Source organism: Anas acuta, chromosome 2 (assembly GCF_963932015.1).
Source record: "Anas acuta chromosome 2, bAnaAcu1.1, whole genome shotgun sequence".
Taxonomy (NCBI): domain Eukaryota; kingdom Metazoa; phylum Chordata; class Aves; order Anseriformes; family Anatidae; genus Anas; species Anas acuta.
Genome location: NC_088980.1, coordinates 47,869,046 through 47,891,132, shown reverse-complemented (window position 1 = coordinate 47,891,132; position 22,087 = coordinate 47,869,046). Strand labels below are relative to the sequence as shown.

At 34.9% G+C, this 22,087-nt stretch overlaps 1 protein-coding gene across 3 annotated transcripts in view; it reads left to right on the top strand.

Moving 5' to 3' along the window:
- Window positions 1-22,087, top strand: part of ATP9B (ATPase phospholipid transporting 9B (putative)) — a 164,326-nt gene that overhangs the window by 122,557 nt on the left and 19,682 nt on the right. For all 3 annotated transcript variants that reach the window (XM_068674700.1, XM_068674699.1, XM_068674698.1), the window contains 3 exons: window positions 8,558-8,670; window positions 12,276-12,524; window positions 21,019-21,180. In XM_068674700.1, the coding sequence (XP_068530801.1) occupies window positions 8,558-8,670; window positions 12,276-12,524; window positions 21,019-21,180 (524 nt within the window). The remainder of the gene's footprint in view (window positions 1-8,557; window positions 8,671-12,275; window positions 12,525-21,018; window positions 21,181-22,087) is intronic.

The following is a 22,087-nucleotide window of genomic DNA, read 5'->3' as shown; positions in this document are numbered from 1 at the left end:
GATCTTTATTTTTTCATTTTATTTTTTCAACAAAATATTAAGCATGTGCTTGAGGGATTTGTTGCAGTAATGCCAATGGGATTAGCTAGGCTGGTTCTTACACAAGAAAGTGAGTATTTAGTAATAATCAAGTATAATCTGGTGGGAACACTCCTGATGCAGTAACAGGACATTTGATGGCATTAGTGAGTACCACATGTCTCTTACTCCGAAAAAACTCTGGATTAGCGCTTAAGATGCACCTTATTCTTCTGCATCTTATTTCTACTGCAATATTGTATGATCGGAACAGTTAAGAACAGCCTTCAAGAGAAAAAGTCATCTCCTAAACAAGTCATAAGATCACATCTTAAAATGATATCTGTTATTCCCATGAAATTAGATGCTGTTTATTTTACAAAGACCAGTTCTAGAGCTGCCATATGGTTTCATCTTCGCAACTGTAATATATTATGGTACCTGACCTGGTATATTGGAAAACCTGGTCCCTGCTAGGATCAGAAGACAGGTAACTGTGAAGAAGTGATAGCTTGCTCTCTATTCTGCTGTCTACCATTATGGCTGAAGCTTGTGACAGTCTTACCGTGCTCTTAAGTCTTAGAAGTATTGAGGGATTCTTAGAATTTATTTCAGAAAACATCATAATAAATAACAAGTTTTTTAGCAAATGCAGTGTTTTTTCTCCTTTCTTGGTTCTTTCTGAGATTCAATAATTCAGTTCTGGCAGACATTCTGTTTTTTTAAGAAGCTGAGTTAGACTAAGTTCTGAAATGAGAAAGCTGTTTCTCAAACAGCTGAAGGAATGTTTTAGTGGTTTTAAGTAAAATCTACTTCAAAATGGTGAGATGGTTTGGAGGTGGTTTCCACTCTGTTATGCTGTTCAGGAAGTGTAATACCCAGTTCACAGCTTTTTGCTTGAAATAGGTCCACGTTCCCTCCTGTGCTGAACATTTCCAGTAAGGCCTATTTTGAAATGAAACATGTATTTCATATATTGTCATATTTTGAAAATGTATTTCTTCTTATTCTATAGGTACATATGTAAACTTAAATACTGCTGAATGCTGTTCTTCTATTTCATAAAAGAAAAAGACAACTGCCATCTTTCTTAGCATATAGAAAAGTATTCCTAATTATAGTGTGGTAATTTTTCAAAGCAAATGAGCAATTCCTTTAACAAGTTTTATTTCAGTTATCTAATGATTTGCATTGTGTTTGAAACTGCTTATTGATTTTAATTGCACCTTTCATTGTGATAATTTATGTAACTTCAAGAGTGCTGTCTCATCATAAGCTTGAAATATGCAATTTGCAGCATATGTTTGGAAAAAGGAAAGTACGTTCAAAAATAATAAATTTTCAGAACAGTGCAGTAGAGTTCATTTGCCCAAAGCATTACTTTGTAAACAAAGACAATGTATACTAAAACTTTTCTGATAAATACTCCAGTTACCGTACCAAACTAGAAATTTGGTGCACTTTTGGCATTGTCTCCTTACAGTTACAGACTGCACTGAAAATTTTGAGAAGTTAAAAATAAAACGCTAATAATTTATTCAGCCAGCTTTACAATCCTGAAATTATATTATGCAATGCAAGAATTATATTCTGATCCTTTCTGGTGACCAGTTTATAACATAAAGCACAAGAATCACTGTGCTGTGTTCTTTTCCTCAAGCTATGTACCTACTACCCAGTTTAAAATAATAATAACAATTAGCTTCAGTTCTACTTGTAGAAAAATAACTGATAAAGTTAACCTAATACAACAGTAATTAAAAATAACTTTCTTAAATATATATATATATTTTTTTTCTAATAGCATTAAATGTAGTGGTACTGTGTTTTTTTAAAGTGAAAATAATTACATTTATAAAATTTTGAAAGGAAACACTTCATAGACTTGTATACATAAGAGAAACAGCCTTGTTTTCTTTTTTTTTTTATTTTTTTTTTTTTCAAAGCTGCATCATGCCAGTTGCAATCACAGTAGTTCTGTTTAATTTTAAGAAGCACTTGTGTTCTGGCCTTTCAGAGTGCATACTTGAATGGGGCTAAATAGATATGTAAAAAGGCTTTAACAGCAAATGTGTTTACATACAGTCTGGAAGATTGCTAGCATTCACCCTTAAAGGATTTTCAGAGCATTGAAGTCTATTGACTTGATATAAAAATGAATGTAAAAGCAGTATTCTAGGGCAGTAGTTTTGCACTAACAGGCAGTGTATGTGCTCTTACTCAAGTGTTAGTGAAAGGTTGAGGTGACTGAGAATAAGCCAGGAGTCCAGCAGAGTTGACAAGCTTCAGAAAACTGGCCATGGCCTTCCAGACCATGCTTTTCTTCAGACCATCATACAAAGCTTTGGTCAATTTTCTTAGTCTTAAATGTCCTGTAACTTCTAAAGTTTTTACATCACTAGGCAAACTTGCAGCCAATGTGCAATACCTGATATACCTGAGTATATCAGTAGCTGCTTCCAGTTTCCTTCCTTGATGAATATATTTGGTCTTATTCTGCATTTTATCATAAATGTAAAGCATTCTTTTAGATAATGAACAGGTTCTGTACAGTTAATCCAAGATTGCTATTGCATGATTATACAGCGTTCATGAGAGCTGGTTTCAGTACTTTCATGCTTGAATTTCCAGCTATAATCTTACAAACTAGTTGATTCTGTTCTTAAGCCCACTTAAGGCTTGGCTGTTCAGAGAAGAAAGAGAGACATTTTTGTAGTTGTCTCTCCAAGTAGGTGCTATTAAAAAGTGGAACTAAAAGGCTTATCTTCTTAAGTGTAAACAAGCAAATCTTTTCTCAATATTGAAAATAAAAATACAGAGAACAGTCTGCAAAAATCTTATACTGTGGCCCAAGCTTCGCTGGAAATGATTGAGAATTAGCTGTTGAGTCTAAGGAGCATTGCCTTACTAACATAATTGCAAGGTAGTTCTTTGTATGATTGTAAATTGGGTTTGTGCTTCATCAATAAGCTTTTTGACAAGAAGCGTCCATCACAGTGGCTCTCTCATTTGCCACAGTAGAATAGAAAATGAAGTATCCCAATAATTGCATTATAGTTTCCTTATTGTGGGACAAGAAAGCAATGTGGTATAATTAGGTTTGATTGGAGTGCATGTTTCCGGTAAGATCTGAAATTAATGATGTTGCTATAGTGACACATCTGCGGCCACCAGTGCGTGAAACATAAAGTAATTCATTCGACAAGAGAAGACATCTGTTAACTGCAAGGATGCAGAGCATATTGACACTGACCAGAAATACTAGACGTTATGTGATAAATGAACAAATGATGCTGAAACAGGAGGACAGATAATTTGTACTTAATCTGCTGGGAGAACTTTAATCTTCTCACTGGTTGCATTTGACAATGCCATTGTTTAAAGAACAATGCTGCAGAGAACTCATAAATTTTAAAACTTAACTCAGGGTGCAGCCTATTAAAGCAATACATTAATTCCTTTGTTAGGGAGTTTTTATCTTCATGTAGAACAAAGCCATTACTAAAAACACCCACTAAAACAACAGGTTTTTTAGGACTCACATTTTAATTATAGCATCCATTACCCAAAATGCCATGTTGTTTGGACTTGAATCACGTATAAGTTTGACAGAAAGGCGTCATCTGTTATGGGGCGGGGGGCAGCTATAAGGGGGAGCTATTTCCAGTTGTTTCCAAGGGCAGCTGGGCATGGTATCTAACCCTCTCCAGAGCATAAAAAGATTTTAATCCCGAAAGAATAAAATAAAGATATTTGGCAATATTTTTTGAATATTTTTGTTGCTTGGGATGTGGGATGGCAAGCCTTATGCCATTCACGACAACTTCCAGCATTTTCAGCTATAACAAATGTATACAGACTTCCAAACATAGTTATTTACTAATGCATACACTTGTATTTGAGTTCTGTAATTAACATTTTAGCGGGTGTTTGGACCAAATGAGATACTTAACAAATATAATAGTTGAACAGATGCATAGAGCAATGTGATTCTTGATTTTCTGGGAAAGTCTTGTTAGAGGTTGGTATATGTAGGCATTTTCATTAAATGTGCCTAATGTAAAGGACTATTAGAATAGTGAATTTCACTAATTATTTCTGAAAATTTATCTTTTAAGGTATTCTTAAAGACTATTGTGTCTTTTTCTGTTTAACATAAGCTACCACAGACTAATTAAAAATAAAAAAATAAATAAATGCTGGTGAAATAATCTCTCCTCACTTCACTTTGATGCAAACATATTTACACAGTTAACTTTATCTGTTCTCTGTCTCCATGATATTAGTACCACTGAGGTTGCAGCTGAGTAGAGCCACACTAGAACAGAAAGCTTTTTATCATAAGATACTATGGGAAGCTTCAAGACATGCATTCAGGATAGATCAGTCAAAGGAATCCTTACTTTGTGGCTTCAGTTGGACACCCATCTACTGAAAATCCACAGTATATCTGATGAATATGAATGTTGCTGTGAAAGGCTGATATAAGAAGGAAATAGCTACTGCTATTCTTGACTATATCAGCGATACGAGTACTGTTACCTTCAGCCATGCAAAGATAAGCAAATCTCAGCTCCTTTTCACCTTCATTCCTAGCAGGTTGTAGGTTATCCTGGGGTTTGGTTTGAGGTTTTATTGTGGTTATGTTTATGGCTTTTGTTCCTAAGTGGAGCAGTTGAGTGAGCAGACATATATATGTGTTTACCATGAGCTTTTAAATTTTCCTTTTGTAATCTTACCAGGTTGTATTTGTTCCAAAGTTAAGAGAAAGTTATCTGCCACCAGATTGTTGCCAACAGTTTCATTATTAAGAGCATTGAGCTGGATTTCCCTTAAAGTTTCAATAGAACTGTTCAATTTTGCCCTGACTTTTTATCTAAGTAAATAGCTCAATCAAAGAATTCATACTTCCTTATAGATTATTCACCTTCTCAATTTCTGATAAAGTTACTGATTCTTGTGTTATATGTATTTTCTTGCTCTTTTGTTTTGGCATTTTTAGATTGCTGGTATTAGTCCCAGTTACCATATAGTAATGTAGGATCAGATAGATCTGCATCTGCTTCTCAAAACAAAAACAAGAACAACAACAACAACAAAAAACCCTCTGCAGCTCTGTTGTGAATCACATCTGTTGCCACCCAGGGAATGATGCCTTCAGGACTTTTTCCTTAGAAATTAATTTCGTCTTTGCCTGCTTTACTCTGTGTTTAATGACACAGTTTTAGACCAAAACCAACAAAACCACCACCAACAACAAAAAACACTCTTGGATTCATTAAAGAATATACTAATTTTTTTTTCAGCAATTGTCTACTAACTTTTTGTCAGGATATTTTCCTCGTGTGGTAACTAACAGTATAGCAGAGCAATGAATACATGATGTTAGTTGGAGATCATACATTGACTGCCATAATTTCTGATTTTTTTTTCTAAAGTAGTTTTATTTATCCACTAACTTCATATTAGCAATGTCTTAAAAGTGTGGAACTGATATGTAAGTGTTTAAAAAGCATTATCAAAAGTAGAAAGGTCTCATACCGTTCTTCAGTACTTTTATCACTTTGAGCAGACTAGAAAAATGGCAGTTTTGGGGTTCCTTTTCATTCCTAAATTAAGCTATATAAAAAAATTCCTTCTCTCCGTGTTTGAAAGGCTTGCATTTTGGTGGATAAAGTAAAGGACGCATTGTTTTGTCAAGGTGTATTACGTTTCTTCTAGAAGACTACAATTTAAGAATTGCTTCTTAAGTTATAACATGATTAATTGGTGTTATGAAATATTTGGACCAAGTTATTGGGGATGTCATCCTTTTTGGATGAATTCTTCATTAGAAGAATGTAAAAGTAAATTCTTAGTTTTCACATATAGGAAAACTTTTAACTTCCATTTGGATGACTGGAAAATGTGTATTTTGTTTTATTTTTGTAGAAATTTGGGGTAATTATGCATCTATAAATGCAACTACCCATGTTTCTCTCACAGTGCTTCAGATGTATTGTGTCTGTTGTTGAAAGCCTAATGCTAGTCTAAAAAACCAAGAGCAAAAATTAATTGTTTCTTTGGGGTTTTGTTTTCATTCATTTTTATTAGAATTTTGAATAGCGAGTACAGATATTTTTGCAGCTTGCTTTCATATGCCATAGATGTTTCCTACTACTGTAGCTGATAAAATGGAAGGATGTTGATTCTATAAGTAATGCATAAGATCTGAGTATTAATTCGTGATTGCTGGAATGTTTAACCTTGTCTTTATAAATAGTTTTCCCTTGCTCATTTTTCCTGAACCTCTTTCCATGGATTCTTGCAAGATAGGAAAATCCATACTTTTATACTCTGAAGCTTTTCTTCTCTGCTTGCTGAGATGGGAGGCAAGAAGGAATGACACTAATTTTCCATCTATCTACCTTTCCCTCAACTACACATGATTTGGACTTGGACGGATTTAGTAATGTCAGAAGAAATAATCTTTCCATATAATAATCGTAGAGCCAATTTTGTTTTTTCTCTGTTTTCCCAAGCAGCAATTACTGAACTAGTGAGAAACAGATTTGACAGTTGCCTGCTGTCTCAAATTTTGAGTGGCATTTAGTTCCCCAACTCCTAGGGAGCATTTATTTTAATTCAAAAATTGGCAAAGCTATGGGCAGTGAGAAAGATGTTAGCATGCCTGGAAAGTAACAAACGTTATGCAGATTTATTTGGAAATTTCTTGCAATAAACAATATTGAACAAAGTACTTTGTATTTTTGTTGTGTTGGATTTTTTGTTTGTTTTGTTTTCTTTTTAAATGGAGATTTTAATTTCTCATGATTGCAAGTGGAAACTTGCCTGTTTCTCATCTGCAAAATGTAGATTGTTGTGTGTTTTTTTTTCTCCTAACCCACAATTACAGTCATAAATGTAATCAAATTTAACAAACAATATTTGAATAAAAGTAAAGCATATAAAGGCAAAACAAAAAATCATCATGATGACTATAAAAACAAACTCTTCTTATCCCTTGTATGAAAGTAGTCTGTCTCCCTAATTGTGGAGATCAAGAACTTTATCTTCATGGGCTGTTTTCCAGCCTTGGGAATATTCTACTTCTCATATGTATTTTTAATAATGTTATGCATTTTGTGAAGAAATTATGTATTTCATATACTTGTTTTAAATATTTTTCTAAATTCAAATGGTATGACTGGTAAAAAATCCTGAAGGAAAAGTGAATGGAAAGTGTCAGTTTTTAATGGCAGAGAGGGAAAAGGGGATGCATTTGTAATGATGATCTAATGCTTCTATAGTAATACAACAATAACTGTGGCTTGATGGTACAACAATTGACATGAAGTGTCACCATACAGATCTTACCAGAATGTAGGAGTGTTAGACATATCAGATATAACTGAGGAAGACGTGACTTTTACAACCTTAATGAATCTTCCAAAATTACTAATAGTTCTAGCCCTATTAGATGCATAAGCTGGATGCTGTCCAAAAATTTCTGTTTTCCACACAATGGCGAGAAGTAACCTACTCTCTTCCTGTGGCTTGTGTCTTTAAGCATACTGGGATGAAGACATGAAATAGTTTATTCTGCGGTTCTTATTTGTGGATAATTATAATATCCTTTGCATTAAAATTATTGTAAAATCTTCAAGAATGGCACTTTTAGTATCATGTTGTGTTTATTATCATCAGGATATTGTCATGTTTATGATTTTTGATAACCCAAGACTATGTGGTTAAATATAGTAAAAGTTTCGTACTAAATTATTTTCCCTTTGTCTGAGTAATTATGTAAATAGTTTTTGAGGAAGAGCCATTATCAGGATAATCTTTTGTGAGTTTACCATGGGAAGCTAGGTGACCTCTTTTTGCTTGATGTGCTTCATCTTGGAAGCCTGAACCTTCCACCTTTCTATTTAGAGTTTTTTCAAACCCAGGGATGAAAACAGTTGGCAGAGATGGATGCAAAGTGTCAGTCTGTGACTGACACCCTGTAGTTTCTCACAAATGCAAAGTGTGTTCTGAAAACACTGATTGCATTCATTCTGCCTTATTCCAGTTGGAGGCTAAATCTGTCAAATTTGGAAGTGACATTCGTTCTTATTGTCTTATTCTAGCTAACATTGAATGTGCCTGCTTGCTAGCATGTCTGCTTTTTTACATGAGGTGCTGGATTCCTATATGGTTTTCTATTTTCCTTTAGCATTTATGATGCATGGTGCAAACTGTTGCGTTGATGTTTGAGAATCAGTTTCTTCTATATACTACATTTTCTGTGTTTTATACTAAGGGAAATGATTTTGTGTCTTTCTAGTTTGTATGTTTAGTTGTGTTGGCAGAATCAGGCTGAAGGTGGAACCAGTGATTTCTTCCAGTATGACTAACTCTGATCTTTCTGCACAAACATTACTTTAATTAACTAAACTGATGCTAACTTATGATTCATTCCTTCTTTCTAAAAGAAAGACTGGGGCTGAGGGGTGGAGTGTTGTGGCCTTGTCATGGTATTTTTTTTGCTGCTTTGTAATGCACTTCTTCATTACAGGAACGCTTACACAGAATGAGATGATATTTAAGCGTCTCCACCTAGGTACTGTGTCCTATGGAACAGACACGATGGATGAAATTCAGAGTCATATTATAAACTCTTATTCACAGGTATCTCGTTTATAAATTATTTACCTTTAATATGGAGATATTTTTTAAGCGCTGAAGCATTGTTGTTGATCATCTCTAGAAATTTGAGATGTTATGAAAATTCTTCCATTTGTAGATCTCTCTTAACTGATAGGATGAAAGGAGAAAGTGAGACAGCATGTTGTTCTCTCCTGATTTTAAAGTTCCTCATAACACCCACTTTACAGACTTTACTTTTCTATTCCCCTCTATCAGGAATCTGTGTTAACTTGTCTGTGCAATGCAGTTTGTCTTTTGCCAAATCATCTCAGAGTAAGCTATTCAGTGTTGAGACTGCAAATTACGGGTAAATGACCAGAACACAACAAACAGTAATTACATCTTTGAAGATATATTCATCAACAATAGACATTGAAAACCACATTAATTGGCATAACCAAAAAAAAAAAAAAGTTGGCAAAATGAAGACATGTATAAAAAGATATTTTAAAATAAATACTGTTTTAGAGAAATTTAAGATTGAAAATGGCATAAACTAGGGGAAAAAATGAAAACTCTCTAACTCTCTTCTGGTTGAGAATGAAGTGTTTGGTCTTCCTGTGATATATGAATACTTGGTCTAGGAAGAGCATTATGACTCCTTGTCTGTCTGTGGGTAAGTTGTGGAGTGGAGGAGGATCAAATTCTGCAAACACTTTGTATTTCCCATGTATGCAAAGTATCTGGGTTCCTTCTGCAGGCCTTTCTAAGGACCTGATTCCATTCTGGGATTAGGAAGTTGTTTTTTTTTTTTATTTTATTTCTATTATTTGAAACAAACAACAACAAATTGATATAGGAGCAAATAATTGATATGTTAATTGATGTTTTCATATGTTGCCTACAGTGTGATACTTAAGACTTTATACATAAATTACATCCCATAGTTGATGTGGATGCGAAACATCATTGGCTGACCCAGTTAAGTTTGTAGACTGACCCCCTTATCTGTGTCCTCATTTTCTCTTGTAAAAGGATTGATTGTAGGATCAACAATTAGCTCAGGTCTTTAGTTACGCAGATCTTTTTGAACTGTAGCTTCCTTCTCTTTTGATTCTTTAAAAACAAAAAACAAAAAGTTTGACACCAATTTGTTAATACTCTAACATTTCGGAAGAGAGGCAGAAGGGAAAGCAGTGACTAAACACTGTATATTAGTTTTCAGTCTGCAACTTGAATTTCTATCTTCTTTTCCATATAAACAAATCAAGGAATCTAGTTCCTAGATTTATCCAAGAAAAACGAGTTCACTTCTGCTTAATTCTTAGTAGATATAGCTGTGAATATGTCAATGAATTGCAATAATAAGCCTGTGAGAAATAAGATACAGAGTTCTTTTACCTAAAGATCAGTAGCCCAGATTTGGTTCAGGATGGGTTATTGGAAGTAATTGCTACCTGACAAAGTTTATAAAAATCACCCAACCATAGTTTCGTTGTAATGGATTGTTTGGGTATTCACAGTAACAACTGTAGCAATAGATAATATTAACTGATAAACTTTAGCAGGCACACTTAGTACTGACTGAATTTGAAGACTGGGCACCAGTCTTCTTGTAGAGGAGGCACAGTTATTAACACCTCTCATTTATTTAGGTTAAATATGCTATCTGAAAAGAATGGCATAATTTCTGGAATTCTTACTTGCTTAAAGGTTTTACTAGTTTGTTGTAGACGTTAATGAGTGGTACCCATGGTTAATTATTTTTTTAATTACTATAACAGATTGGGCACTGAATTCTTTAAAAGAAGAAATGCAAGGGAAGCTTTATTTCTCTGAATTGTGGGAAAGGATTTCCCAAGTCTATGTTAGCAGTTCTTAAATGATGAAAAGAACTTTTTTGGAACTTCCTTTTTTCAGCTTTATATAACACTGCTTAATGTTTAAATAATACTTTAATTATGTGTGTTGCTAGCAACTATTTAAAACAGAAAAATGAAGGAGTTTCTTTAACAAAACAAGCAACTATTAAACAGTTGCTTCAATCTCAATACTATAGTGACTTGTTTTTTTTTTTTTTATTTATTTAATCTATGATAATAGAGGCTGCCAGTTAGCTAGGCAGTGGTTCTTGTGTGACATTGATTTTATCCCTTGTTTGTGTTCTGTTTTATTATTACAGTGGACCTACTAGACTATTGTCATCTTAATGTAACACACAAATCTATTATAACCTGATTATATTTCCCCACTGGAAGCATTTTGTGATAGAGGGCATAATCTTTAATGGAATTTGTGTGAAATTAAATTATACAAGCATCAATAAACATAACATAATTCAGGAGGAGTAAATCAGCTTAATTTATTTGCGGCTGTAATGGCATCAGCGTTAGCAGAATGCAAATGCTGAGGTTTAAAGCAGTAGCTGAAAAGCAGTGCCAGATGAGCAGAAAGTTAAACCCTTTATTAGACAACACTGTAATTTGATGGGCAGAATGTTCACGGTTCAGCAGATTACAGTCAGGAGGAAAAACCGCATGGTTTCTGAAGAGGTTTTCTGAGTTACCAAAGAGTCTTCTGTTCACTCCAGGGTAGAACTGCATGTATATTTAGATATATAGATAGATAGATTTCCAATGCTGACTTCAAAACCAAACAAACAATAAAACCGTTGTTTTCAACTAATTATAAACAGAATACTCTCTTAGACAAATTCAATCATGTACTATTTCTGAAGGATAACTTAAAGCAGTGTTAATGTTATTCAACAATAATATGATCCTCAAATATGTGTCAAACTATTATTTTGAAGGATTATTTATTGTAATATTGAATTTTGTTAAGGAAGAACAAATTCCAACCTGCAGCAAAAGCAACTACCCTTCAAACTGTATTAGTTTACAAATAATGTAGAAATCACATAGGTTTTAAACATAATCAGTGATATTTTTGTCCTAATTTTTATACTTAATGATATTTGCATTTGTTATTTCGGTCCATACCAAAGTGCTGTTTAAAATGCCAAAGATTTTGGTCAAGATGTAAAGGAATTTTTTTTTCAATATTAAATTATGGAATATAAGATTCCAGCCTCTGAATGTACACAGATGACAGAATAAAGAAGAAAAGCAAACAAACAAAAGAAAAAACACCCTTGCAGTTTTGTTCTGGTGTTCCTAAAGTGATCCAGTTTGTTGCTGGCTTAAGTACTTTTCTAAAATAACGCATAGGAAGTAAAGTACATAAAAGGATTATTGTGTGATGGATCACTGGAATAGATAAATTATGAATTAAGAGAACAGGGTTTTCTGCAGAACCTGGTCAGCCTATTCATTCATTTTATTGGTCACTTGTTTTAACTTCGCATTTTTCAGTTACCTGCTGTTTGAATTCTCTCTTATTGAAATTAAATATAAATTCAAGATAATGAACCTCTGGTTATGCATTAGTTCTAGAGAAAAGTAGATGAGGGTTTTTATGAATCACAAACTGAAAGAGTTATCAGTAGTTTTTATGAAATAAATAGTTACTCTCCTTAAAACTTAATCACCCTTTTTACAAAGGGAAAAATCAGATATAAATCAGTATTCATGTTTTGTTTCTATTATTAAACTTCGTTTTACTGTTCATTGTGTTGGGTCTTAAAGGTGCATTCTCAGAATAGTGGAAGCAATGTAAGTTCAACACCATCTAGGAAACCTCAGTCTTCTGCACCCAAAGTCCGCAAGAGCGTCAGCAGCCGAATACATGAAGCAGTGAAGGCTATTGCACTGTGCCACAATGTGACCCCAGTTTATGAATCACGTGCTGGTGTGTCTGGAGAAACAGAATATGCAGAGGTGGATCAGGACTTCAGTGATGAAAATCGAGCTTACCAGGCTTCCAGCCCTGATGAGGTTAGTATGCAAGGGCAAAAAAAAAATTTAATCTCAGCCAAAAAACAGGGCTCATGAAGTTTAAAAGAACAGAACTGTGAAATACAAGTGTTTTGGGGTGGGGTTTCTTTATACTTCCAATAATCTGGTTTTACTTCCTTTACTGCTATAGGAAAGATCTAGGTTATATAAAGGTGGTTTGAATTATTTGACTAAGAAGTCTATGAAGTTAATGCTTTGGAATCAATACTGCGTTGAGTATCAGAATTAAAGTTACTAGATGTATTCTCGAAACATTATTTCATGGATCATAGCACAGATACTCAAAAGAGAATATGAAACTAAGCTTTGAGTGATGGACAGCCAGGTACATTTGCTAGTGACACTACCAATTGGTGGAATATACAGATTCTTAACAGGAAAAAAAGCCCAAACCTCAAATATTCCTGTAGAAAAGCTCTTGAGCTTGCTTACCTTAGATAGCTGCATTATCTTGAGGGTTCAGTCAAAACTTCATGAAGTGTGGAACAAACCTAAAACCCTATTTGAGTGAAATATGCATTTGCCTTACATTGAAATCCAAATCTGAAACAAATCCTACTGCTTTCAATAGACCTGAGTTATTGTTCTGAGTAGTCGTGTTTTGGGGCCTGAATCAAGTTTCAATATATTGCCAAGTAAGCATAAAAATAATTCTGGTCCACTGACATGGATATGGGTGCACTCTTGAAAAGAGAATATTTAGAAGTCAGTTTGCATCTTAAATTGAATAGGTTGAAGGGCATCTTTGTTTTAAAGAAATTCTAGCAGTGTCTGAAGGTTGCATATACTGTTGGTGGTGTAGCCACAGTAACTTAGTCATAATCAAAACACGGTTTTCACAAGATGTGAAGAAGGAGTTGTATATGTGAAAGCTTGTATACTGCACAAGTTGATCTAATACCATGTAATATTTCTTCCACAAATATGATCTTACTACAGCTTCGCTTGGTACTTTTAGTATACGTTTGGTTTACATTTTGAGTATATCACCATATGTAACATTAACAGAATCTTAACAATTCAAACTGCAAACTAATTGCTAAAAGAAACAAGTTTATAACAAGCCCTTTCAAGTATTAAATAATATGAAATCTTTCTTGATGTTGTACTGAACAGACAATTATATCCGCTTCCAATAGTTCATGGTATCAAGGGATTGCAGAATATAAAGAAATAGCTGGTTCCCAGAGATTAAAAAGCAGCAGATAGTACATCCATTTTAAAAATAAACTCTAGGTAGGCGTTGAGCTCTTTGGCTAGAATCAATAATCCATAATATCATGTGTGGCGTTGTATAATACAGGTTGACCTACAATATGAGTTGAGAATGTTCGAAGTGCATTTGTTTATGACAGAGATGCTGTCCATATAAGCTGTTATTGTATCTGCATAATGTTTGACTATATTTGCACACATACAATTTTTCATATGCATATATAATCATATTCACTAAATGTATAAGTGTAATGAGCCTGCAGGGTACCACTAAATATAATGAAAGATGTAATCACAGCTAAAGATTAAGTAAACCCTTCAGCTTTAACAGACAAAGGTGAAGAGATGTGCAATTAAGAGAAACGGTGACTTTTTTCACAACTTGCTCTTCTCTCTATATTTTTTTCAATTCATTCAGTTGTTTGGAATCTGAAAATAATGCCATAAATAGCAATTCTCCTCCAGTATTTGCTAAAGGAAACAGCTGTAAGACTTGAGAATTATGCAAGTGTTGCCCTGGGAAGACGGTAAAGGATTTGACCTTAGAAAAAGGAAAGGAAAGTTGATAAAGTGCTTAGATGACAGATATGGGGCTCGGGGTGAAAAGCAAGGTGTAAGAGGAAGACAGCAACAAAGAAACTGTTAGTGCTTTAAGGGAGAGAATGTACAGGCGTTTTTAATAACATTTTTTTTTTATCCTGAACTCATACATTCAAGCTATATGCAAGTGAAATGAAAAATTTGCTACACACTTCAGAACAGACAGCATTAAATTTCATTTTCAAAGATGTTTGAAACTACTAAAAATATATTGAATAGGTATAGTTTAATATATTTAGAAATTGATACTGAAAGGAGTCTTATAAAATGATGAAGCTACGGAAAACATTTAAATAGTATAAAAAATGCAGGATAACAGCAAAAAGGCTAAGAGTTGAAAGACTTAGCAGGTCTTTATCATAATTTTTTAAAGAGTTGTATTGATGCAATGCTTGCAAATCACTGGAGCCTAAGGAAAATAATGTAAATGGTTCATTATTTAGCTTATTGAACTTTCCTGCAGTTAGGTTGACTGATGATGCCAATGTTTCCCAATCACCAAAGTACCATTTTAAAAGCATTTTTTATTGAATAAAGTGCTTTGAATATTGCACCCTGGAGCTTTATTTAGGGAAATGATTCAATTGATGTTTTCTGTTTAACCTCAACACTGACCTATCACAACATATTTGGTTAATAAGCAACATTATCATTTAATAGACTTAACCAGTTTTATACATTGTGCTTTCTCAACATTACAACTCTATTCTCTTAGATTTTTTTTATGGAACTCGCTTGATTGCAGTCTTTTGAAAGAAGATGTGATTTGTTCAGTTGTCTTTTTGCATTATGTAACATTGCATGTTATCACCATAGCATATAAAGAGCAGAGAACAATGTGTAAGTATAAACTGATCTTCCCTGTAGAAGAGTACAAGAAGCAGTTCAGTAATGTATTGACATGTAATACAGTTAATGAAATTACTTGAGGAATTCATTTGAAATTCTTCACAAGTGCATGTGTGCATCCATATACAGATAATATAACCAAAAAAAAGTCTGCACATTTAGAAGTAGGTACATTCATCATAAAAGATGTATTTATCTATCGTTAGAGTAACCTGAGATAAGTAACTGGTTTTGTATTCATAATGTGAACCCTACTTATGCCAGGCTCTTTGTTTCTTATGATAAGTGATCAATATTTCATTTTCTCTGAAAGAGTGGAAAGTTTCATTTGTCTGTCACTTGTCCTCTGCAGATGTAGCATAGCAAACAATAAACATTCATCGAGAAGTTGCTTAAAAAAAATAAAAACGTCTTTTACTCAGCCATGATAGCTGTGGATTCATCTCATCTGTAGAAAGTCAGCTACCCTAATGTAATGAACAATCATAAAAGGGTATAAGCTAAGTAGGTAAAGCAACGGAGTTCAAAGGTCACAGACCCAAGCAATTCAGGGGCATGCTATGAACAGGAGCCTTTGAAGACCTTTGCTCCTCTCTGGTCAGAAAAGATTGATCAGTCACGATTTTTAATGACCGCGTACTCTCATAAACCAGCTATTTATCGGTTATGCTTTGTCCTGCACTGTTATATTCTCAAGCATTTCTAATTCCAGGATTTCAAGTATTTAAATACTACTTTAAAGTGTGGTCAGTTACTTAATTCCAACGTTTCTGTCCAAAGACAACAGTTTCTAAAATTAATTACAATGATACACAGCCAATCATTTAAAAACAGACAGGGAAATGATATGCCCTTAGTGAAGCAGCTTTTGTGTTTACAAGAGTGAAGCTGTAATGTATGAGACATGTTGTATTGTTTAATTCATTTTATTGTGTGTGCTTATTGAAGCAAGACTAATTGTGTTGTTTTGTCAATGTATTGTGAAAAGCAAATCACTCAGTAGCATAAAACCATCACTTTCATGACCTTCGAGACCCACAAAGAATAACTACTTCATAGCTTGTCTTGAATATCGATTGGCAGTTTTTTCACATATCAAGCTGTATTTTAAGTTAATAATTTTATTTAATTTTGAAGGTTCTTGATGAAAAGGGATTGACTGCAAATTTCCTTTACCAAATCATTGTTCATAAGTATAAACAAAGCGGTGCTCATTGGAAACATTAATGTTGTTGAACAATCCTAACAGAAACTGTTCGGAACATTCAGACAGTAGGGGAAAAAAAAAAAGCTCCCAGCTTCTTCCCTGTTACCATACCAATAGTCATAACCTCAATATACCATATGTATAACCTGTGTGTCCTTTGTGTCCTTACATGGGAACCAGGTTTTGAAAGTAAATCCGACTGTCTGAAATTAAGATGCTATTAATTTGCTCTGAAATAAATGAAGGTTGTTTACATGAGAATTCTTTAAGCAGCGAAACTGTCTTAAGAAATTTCCACACGTAGTTCTTCACTCTTAGCTTACAAACCGCTCATTCCTAAACATCAAAGGCTTCAAAGCCTTTATTTATATGGTCCATTTTTCACCTAAATGGTATGGGGCATTTTTTTGGTCTTAGGCCGAGCAGTAACAGCCTTTTAGGATGAAACTAGTAAGTGAAGGTCTTCAGAATTCAGTAGGATATCTCATAGCTCACTTTGTGGATGTATGACCCTGTGTGCTCAAAGACGAGGCAAGTTTCATTTTTTCAAATGACTATATCAGTTTTTCATCAACCATGACTTCTTCCTGCCATCAGGGTCCCAAGGTGACAAGACTAGAGGTCATTATCTTTCCCACAGAGCAAAAGGATTCCATGTCGCAATTCACAAAATCACAGAATTGTAGAGGTTGGAAGGGACCTCAAGAGATCGTCAGGTCCAAACCCCCTGCCAAAGCAGGTTACCTAGAGTAGATTGCCCAGGTAGGCATCCAAACAGGCCTTGAATACCTCCAGAGAAGGCAACTCCACGGCCTCCCTGGGTAGCCTGTTCCAGTGCTCTGTCACCCTCAGCATGAAGAAGTTCTTTCACATGTTGGTGTGGAACTTCCTGTGATCCATTTTGTGGCCATTGCCCCTTGTCCTGTCCCCACAAACCACTGAAAAGAGGTTGGCCAAATCCTTCTGTCTCCCACACAAGGTATTTATAAACATTAATAAGGTCTCCCCTCAGTCTTCTTTTCTCCAGGCTGAACAGACCCAGGTCTCTCAGCCTTTCCTCATATGGAAGATGCTCCAGGCCCCATAGCATCTTTGTGGCCTTCCGCTGGACTCTTTCCAGGAGTTCCCTGTTTTGTTTGTACTAAGGAGCCCAGAAATGGACACAGTACTCCAGGTGAGGCCTGACCGGAGCAGACTAGAGGGGGAAAATTTTATTCCCCTAAATAAAAATTAGTGAGACATTTGCGTGATACCTGGTATTTCCTACTAATCCGGAGGAAGACGGGGCAGATGTTAACCTGACGAGGAGTGAGAGTCCCCACCCTTGTGCAAGTCATTTACCCTTATGGGGAAAGGTGAATTCACCTGAAGGAGAATTCACAGAATATCTTGGAGTTGGGCTGAGTAAGGGGCAGACCTGTACCTATTGATTGCATGGCCTAATATCATTTAACACCACTTCAGAGAGAATAAAACTTATTTTATTTGTAAGGGAGTCACTTAACTCTTTCATCCTCAAGGTTGAAAATAAATAAGGATATGTCCATTCCTTTAAATGCTTTCTGTGGACAATCCTTCATCTTGCACATCAGTGTTTATTTTGGCTGTTGAATTGTGTGGTTAGATACCTCTAGCTTTTTCTGCCATGTAGTTATTTTCACTGAGATTATTAATCATAGAATCATAGAATATCCTGAGTTGGAAGGGACCCTTAAGGATCATCAAGTCCAACTCTTGACACCGCACAGGTCTACCCAAAAGTTCAGACCATGTGACTAAGCGCACAGTCCAATCTCTTCTTCTCTTCCATTAAATGGAAGACTAATGGGCTAATAGAATTTCCTGTAAAAGAGATTTTTTTTTCCTTAAAAACAAAAAATAATGTTGGAAGCAGTTGAAAAATTGTTATTTAAAATTGGTTTATGATAAAATCAAATATTCCAAAACCTTTGTGGAGTATTAGTTTACATGTTTCCTAAAATGTATTTTTGTTTAAAATTGTTGATTAGTATTTGGTTTTGGTTAAAGTCAGTCTAATAATCTAATCAAATATGAAGTTCTGAATCTTCAACAGGAATATGGTTTTTTGTTCTCTGCTTAATATGGAGTTTACAAAATTCCTAACTATTCATTTTCTTGTCTTTAATAGGCAATTAGGTTTCATCACTGATGAAATACGTAACTGCATCCTTGTCACGTAACAACCTTGTATGCTTAACAGAACTTTCTCGAAATTACTTAAGATATATATAAACTGATTTATTTTTTTTAGTTCAGTAAATGAATGTTTCTAAACAAATGTGATGATTGTCCCCAAGCCATTGAATATGGGGACATATTCAATTCAGTGCAGGGCTGCCAACAAGGTCTGCAACAACAGTGCTTCTGAAGTTTCCCCTCTTTGTGCCCCACTTCAGATGCACATGTTCCTCAGACAGCTGAGTTAGATAAACCATTATGCTCAGAAGAAGCTACTTCCACCTCCTGGGCTAGTACTGCCATAAAATTAAACACATTTGCTTGTGGGTATCTTGGCTGAGCAAATGCTGCTTTGCCCATTAATTGGGAGAGTTTCCTTTTGAAGTCTCGGAATTTTACTTTGAGTGGCAATTTTTGCTATCATAATTGAAGAGTTTAGTACTGGGGTTGTGAACTATGGCAGCTCTTAGGGGCTGGTGGCCTCTAGTGGAGAGAGACTACTGACAAGGGGAATGAGAACTGAGCAGTGATAAGATCTGAAAGTTCTGGAGTAAGAAACACCAAACAAGACGTTTCTCAGTAGCTTTTGTCAGATCTGTCCCATTTCCATTCCATAATGCAAATATTTACTACCTTCACTGCTAATGTTACTTTCAGCTTACTCAGAGGTGGGTAACTGTTGTTACTAGCTGGACCAAGGAGGAAGACAAATAGCAAGTGAGAAACAATAGAAGCTCTCTTTGACTCTCCCTGTGTTACCCATCCCAGGAACACTGCATGGTTAATGGGATGAAGCACAGACCTGTGTCTCAGTAATGGGGGAACCAGTGTAATTCTGTCACCTCGGAAACTGATTTCTATAGAAAAGAAACTTAGTGATCAGCCAGACAAGACCCACAGAGTATTCAAATAAGTCCCTACCTTGGATTCAGGATACTTTATGCATTTCTTCTGTCTGTGTTAGGAAATTAAGGGTTATCAGCAAATAGGTATTTATCATTAGAATAGATTTTTATTTTTTTTTAAAGCAAAATGATAGCATATCCAGAGAAGTTTTTTATCCTTCCCCAACCTTTGATTGTTTTATCTGACTACATCCATGTAAAGTGCTGTAGAAGCCACAGCTGCTGCATTCACATGCCATTCTAAGGGTTCTAGATGTTTTTACACTGGGTTACAAGACCATTTTAATGTAATGTCAGAAACATTAAAGAGAATGGAATATATCTGTAGAGGGGAAACCTCAAAAGAGAGTGTTAATCTAAGAATCCTTTTTCTGAACTCTGTACAGCCAGTGATTCAGTATATACTTATTTGTGCAGATTTGTAATTTATATTTTAATGCCATCTGTGAAATACATTTTTTAGTAGTTGTATGTTATAAAGGCTGCAGAAATTTAGTGGTATGGTTTGGTTGTGTTGTTTAGGGTACTGTTACGGTATGGCTGCTCTGGTATAATGACAGGAGTCAAACTTCATGTGTTACTCTCAAGTTTGCTCAGTTGCCTTTTAGGCAACTATTTGATTCCTGAGTCTTCTCAACCATTTCTGCTACGGTATTTGCACTGCTATGGTATATGCACTTTTTTTAAAAAATAAGTAGTTGTGTGTAGGCCAGGTATAAGAATCCAAAATGACTGTGCTGCAAAATGCTAGTTCAAATGGTTGGTGAAGCCAAGCATAAGCAAAATAATAAACAGATGTGAGTCACCAAATATAGAACACTTAAGTCCTAGCTGCAGAAGGACACAAATGAGATGATAGGGTATTAGGAGAAAGATGCAATTTACAGGTCAGAATGTAATAGTAACCTTTCACTGTGAAAATTGAAAATTAACCTTGGGAGTATTGGATCACTTACAGCTTATGTGGTACTTTTATTGAAGAAGAAAAATCTCTAAAAAGACTTCCTGTGATTTGGGGATTTTAAAATGCTGCTATTTAAAGTGTGTTCTTTTCTCTTTATTTAACTGCATCTCAATGCATTTTCATTTGTCGGTGCCTACACAGACAACACTACGAGGATTTCTTAGGAGTTCATACAACTTTTTTTTCCCCCCTAGTTTAAATTTTCATTAGAAGCTACTCAGTAATTATTTACACAATTTGTATGAAATTCTTAGTGGGCATTAGTCGTCACGTCGGTTGAAATTACCTGAGTTTTTTCCTGCTTGTGTGTCTTTTATCACACTGCTCAATTTTAATTTTTGTAAGCTTTCAGAAGTAAAACATTATTTTGATGTAATAAGATTTTGTACTGTATACCGGTGTTTTTTCTATGAGAGGGTTGAACAGCTTAAACATTTACTCTACTGACAGTTCTTTGTCTTTAGCCTAATCTATACAAATGCAATTGACCTCTCACATTTAAATGTGTCTTTTTTTTTCTTTTGTCTTCTTTAGGTAGCTCTGGTGCAGTGGACAGAGAGTGTTGGTCTTACACTAGTTAACAGGGATTTGACCTCAATGCAATTGAAGACCCCTGGTGGACACATTCTGACATACTATATTCTGCAGATTTTCCCCTTCACTTCTGAGAGCAAGCGCATGGGAATCATAGTTCGGGTAATTTGGGGGGGGTTGATTTTAATTTCTCAAAAGCTATTTTTACTGAACATTTATTTTGATATTTCTTAATAGAAACTTGATGCATCAAGGAGTGTATTACACTGGACTTTCAAATGGAAAGTAGACACTTGGTGCAGGTACACACTAGACAAGCAATTGTATAAAATTCAGGCCAACCTGATGTTGCAGTGAGGTTTATAAAGGACAAACTCTTCTCTCACGTGGAACACGTTAGTTTCAGTACTTCATGCTTAGGCTCTGATGTTGCAAGTTTTAACCCTTCATTTTTAATTTTCATCTTACAACGTGTGTTGCCTGTTCAAGGGATAAACAAGTGGAACAAATTTCTTGCAATAGTAGTTTGCATCTTTCTGTTCTGTATCACTACTGATACTGCTTTTTCAGGCATGCACGCACACAGCAAAACGCTGCAAGGTCTCAGATGTACCAGGTATATGCCTTACTTTATATGCTTATATACCACTTATATATCTGTTAGATGTCTAGATGGGAACATAATAATGATTGTTAAAACTTCAACTGCAAGAAAGCCACCACGCCATGCAAAGGAAGGTTTAAACCTCTGCTAATGTTAAGCCATGCATACTGTGTACTTCTGTCCTGATTAAAATCAGATACTGTAACAAAACAGCTTCAGATAACATGGTTATATGGTTAGATCAGTACTAAGTCCTAATCAAATAGGTGTTGAACTCATCCTATTCCATATTTGTAAGTGGATAACAAACCAGGCATGCCATCAGCCTTAGGCAGAGGTAGTTCAGATAGGGTAAGTGCATGCTCAGATCTGGAGAGATCTTGGCAAGGCATTTCATTAAGTGAGGTTGGCATTGTGAGCCTGCTTAACAGTGTGTTAGAGATGTTCAGAGATATTTTATGAAGC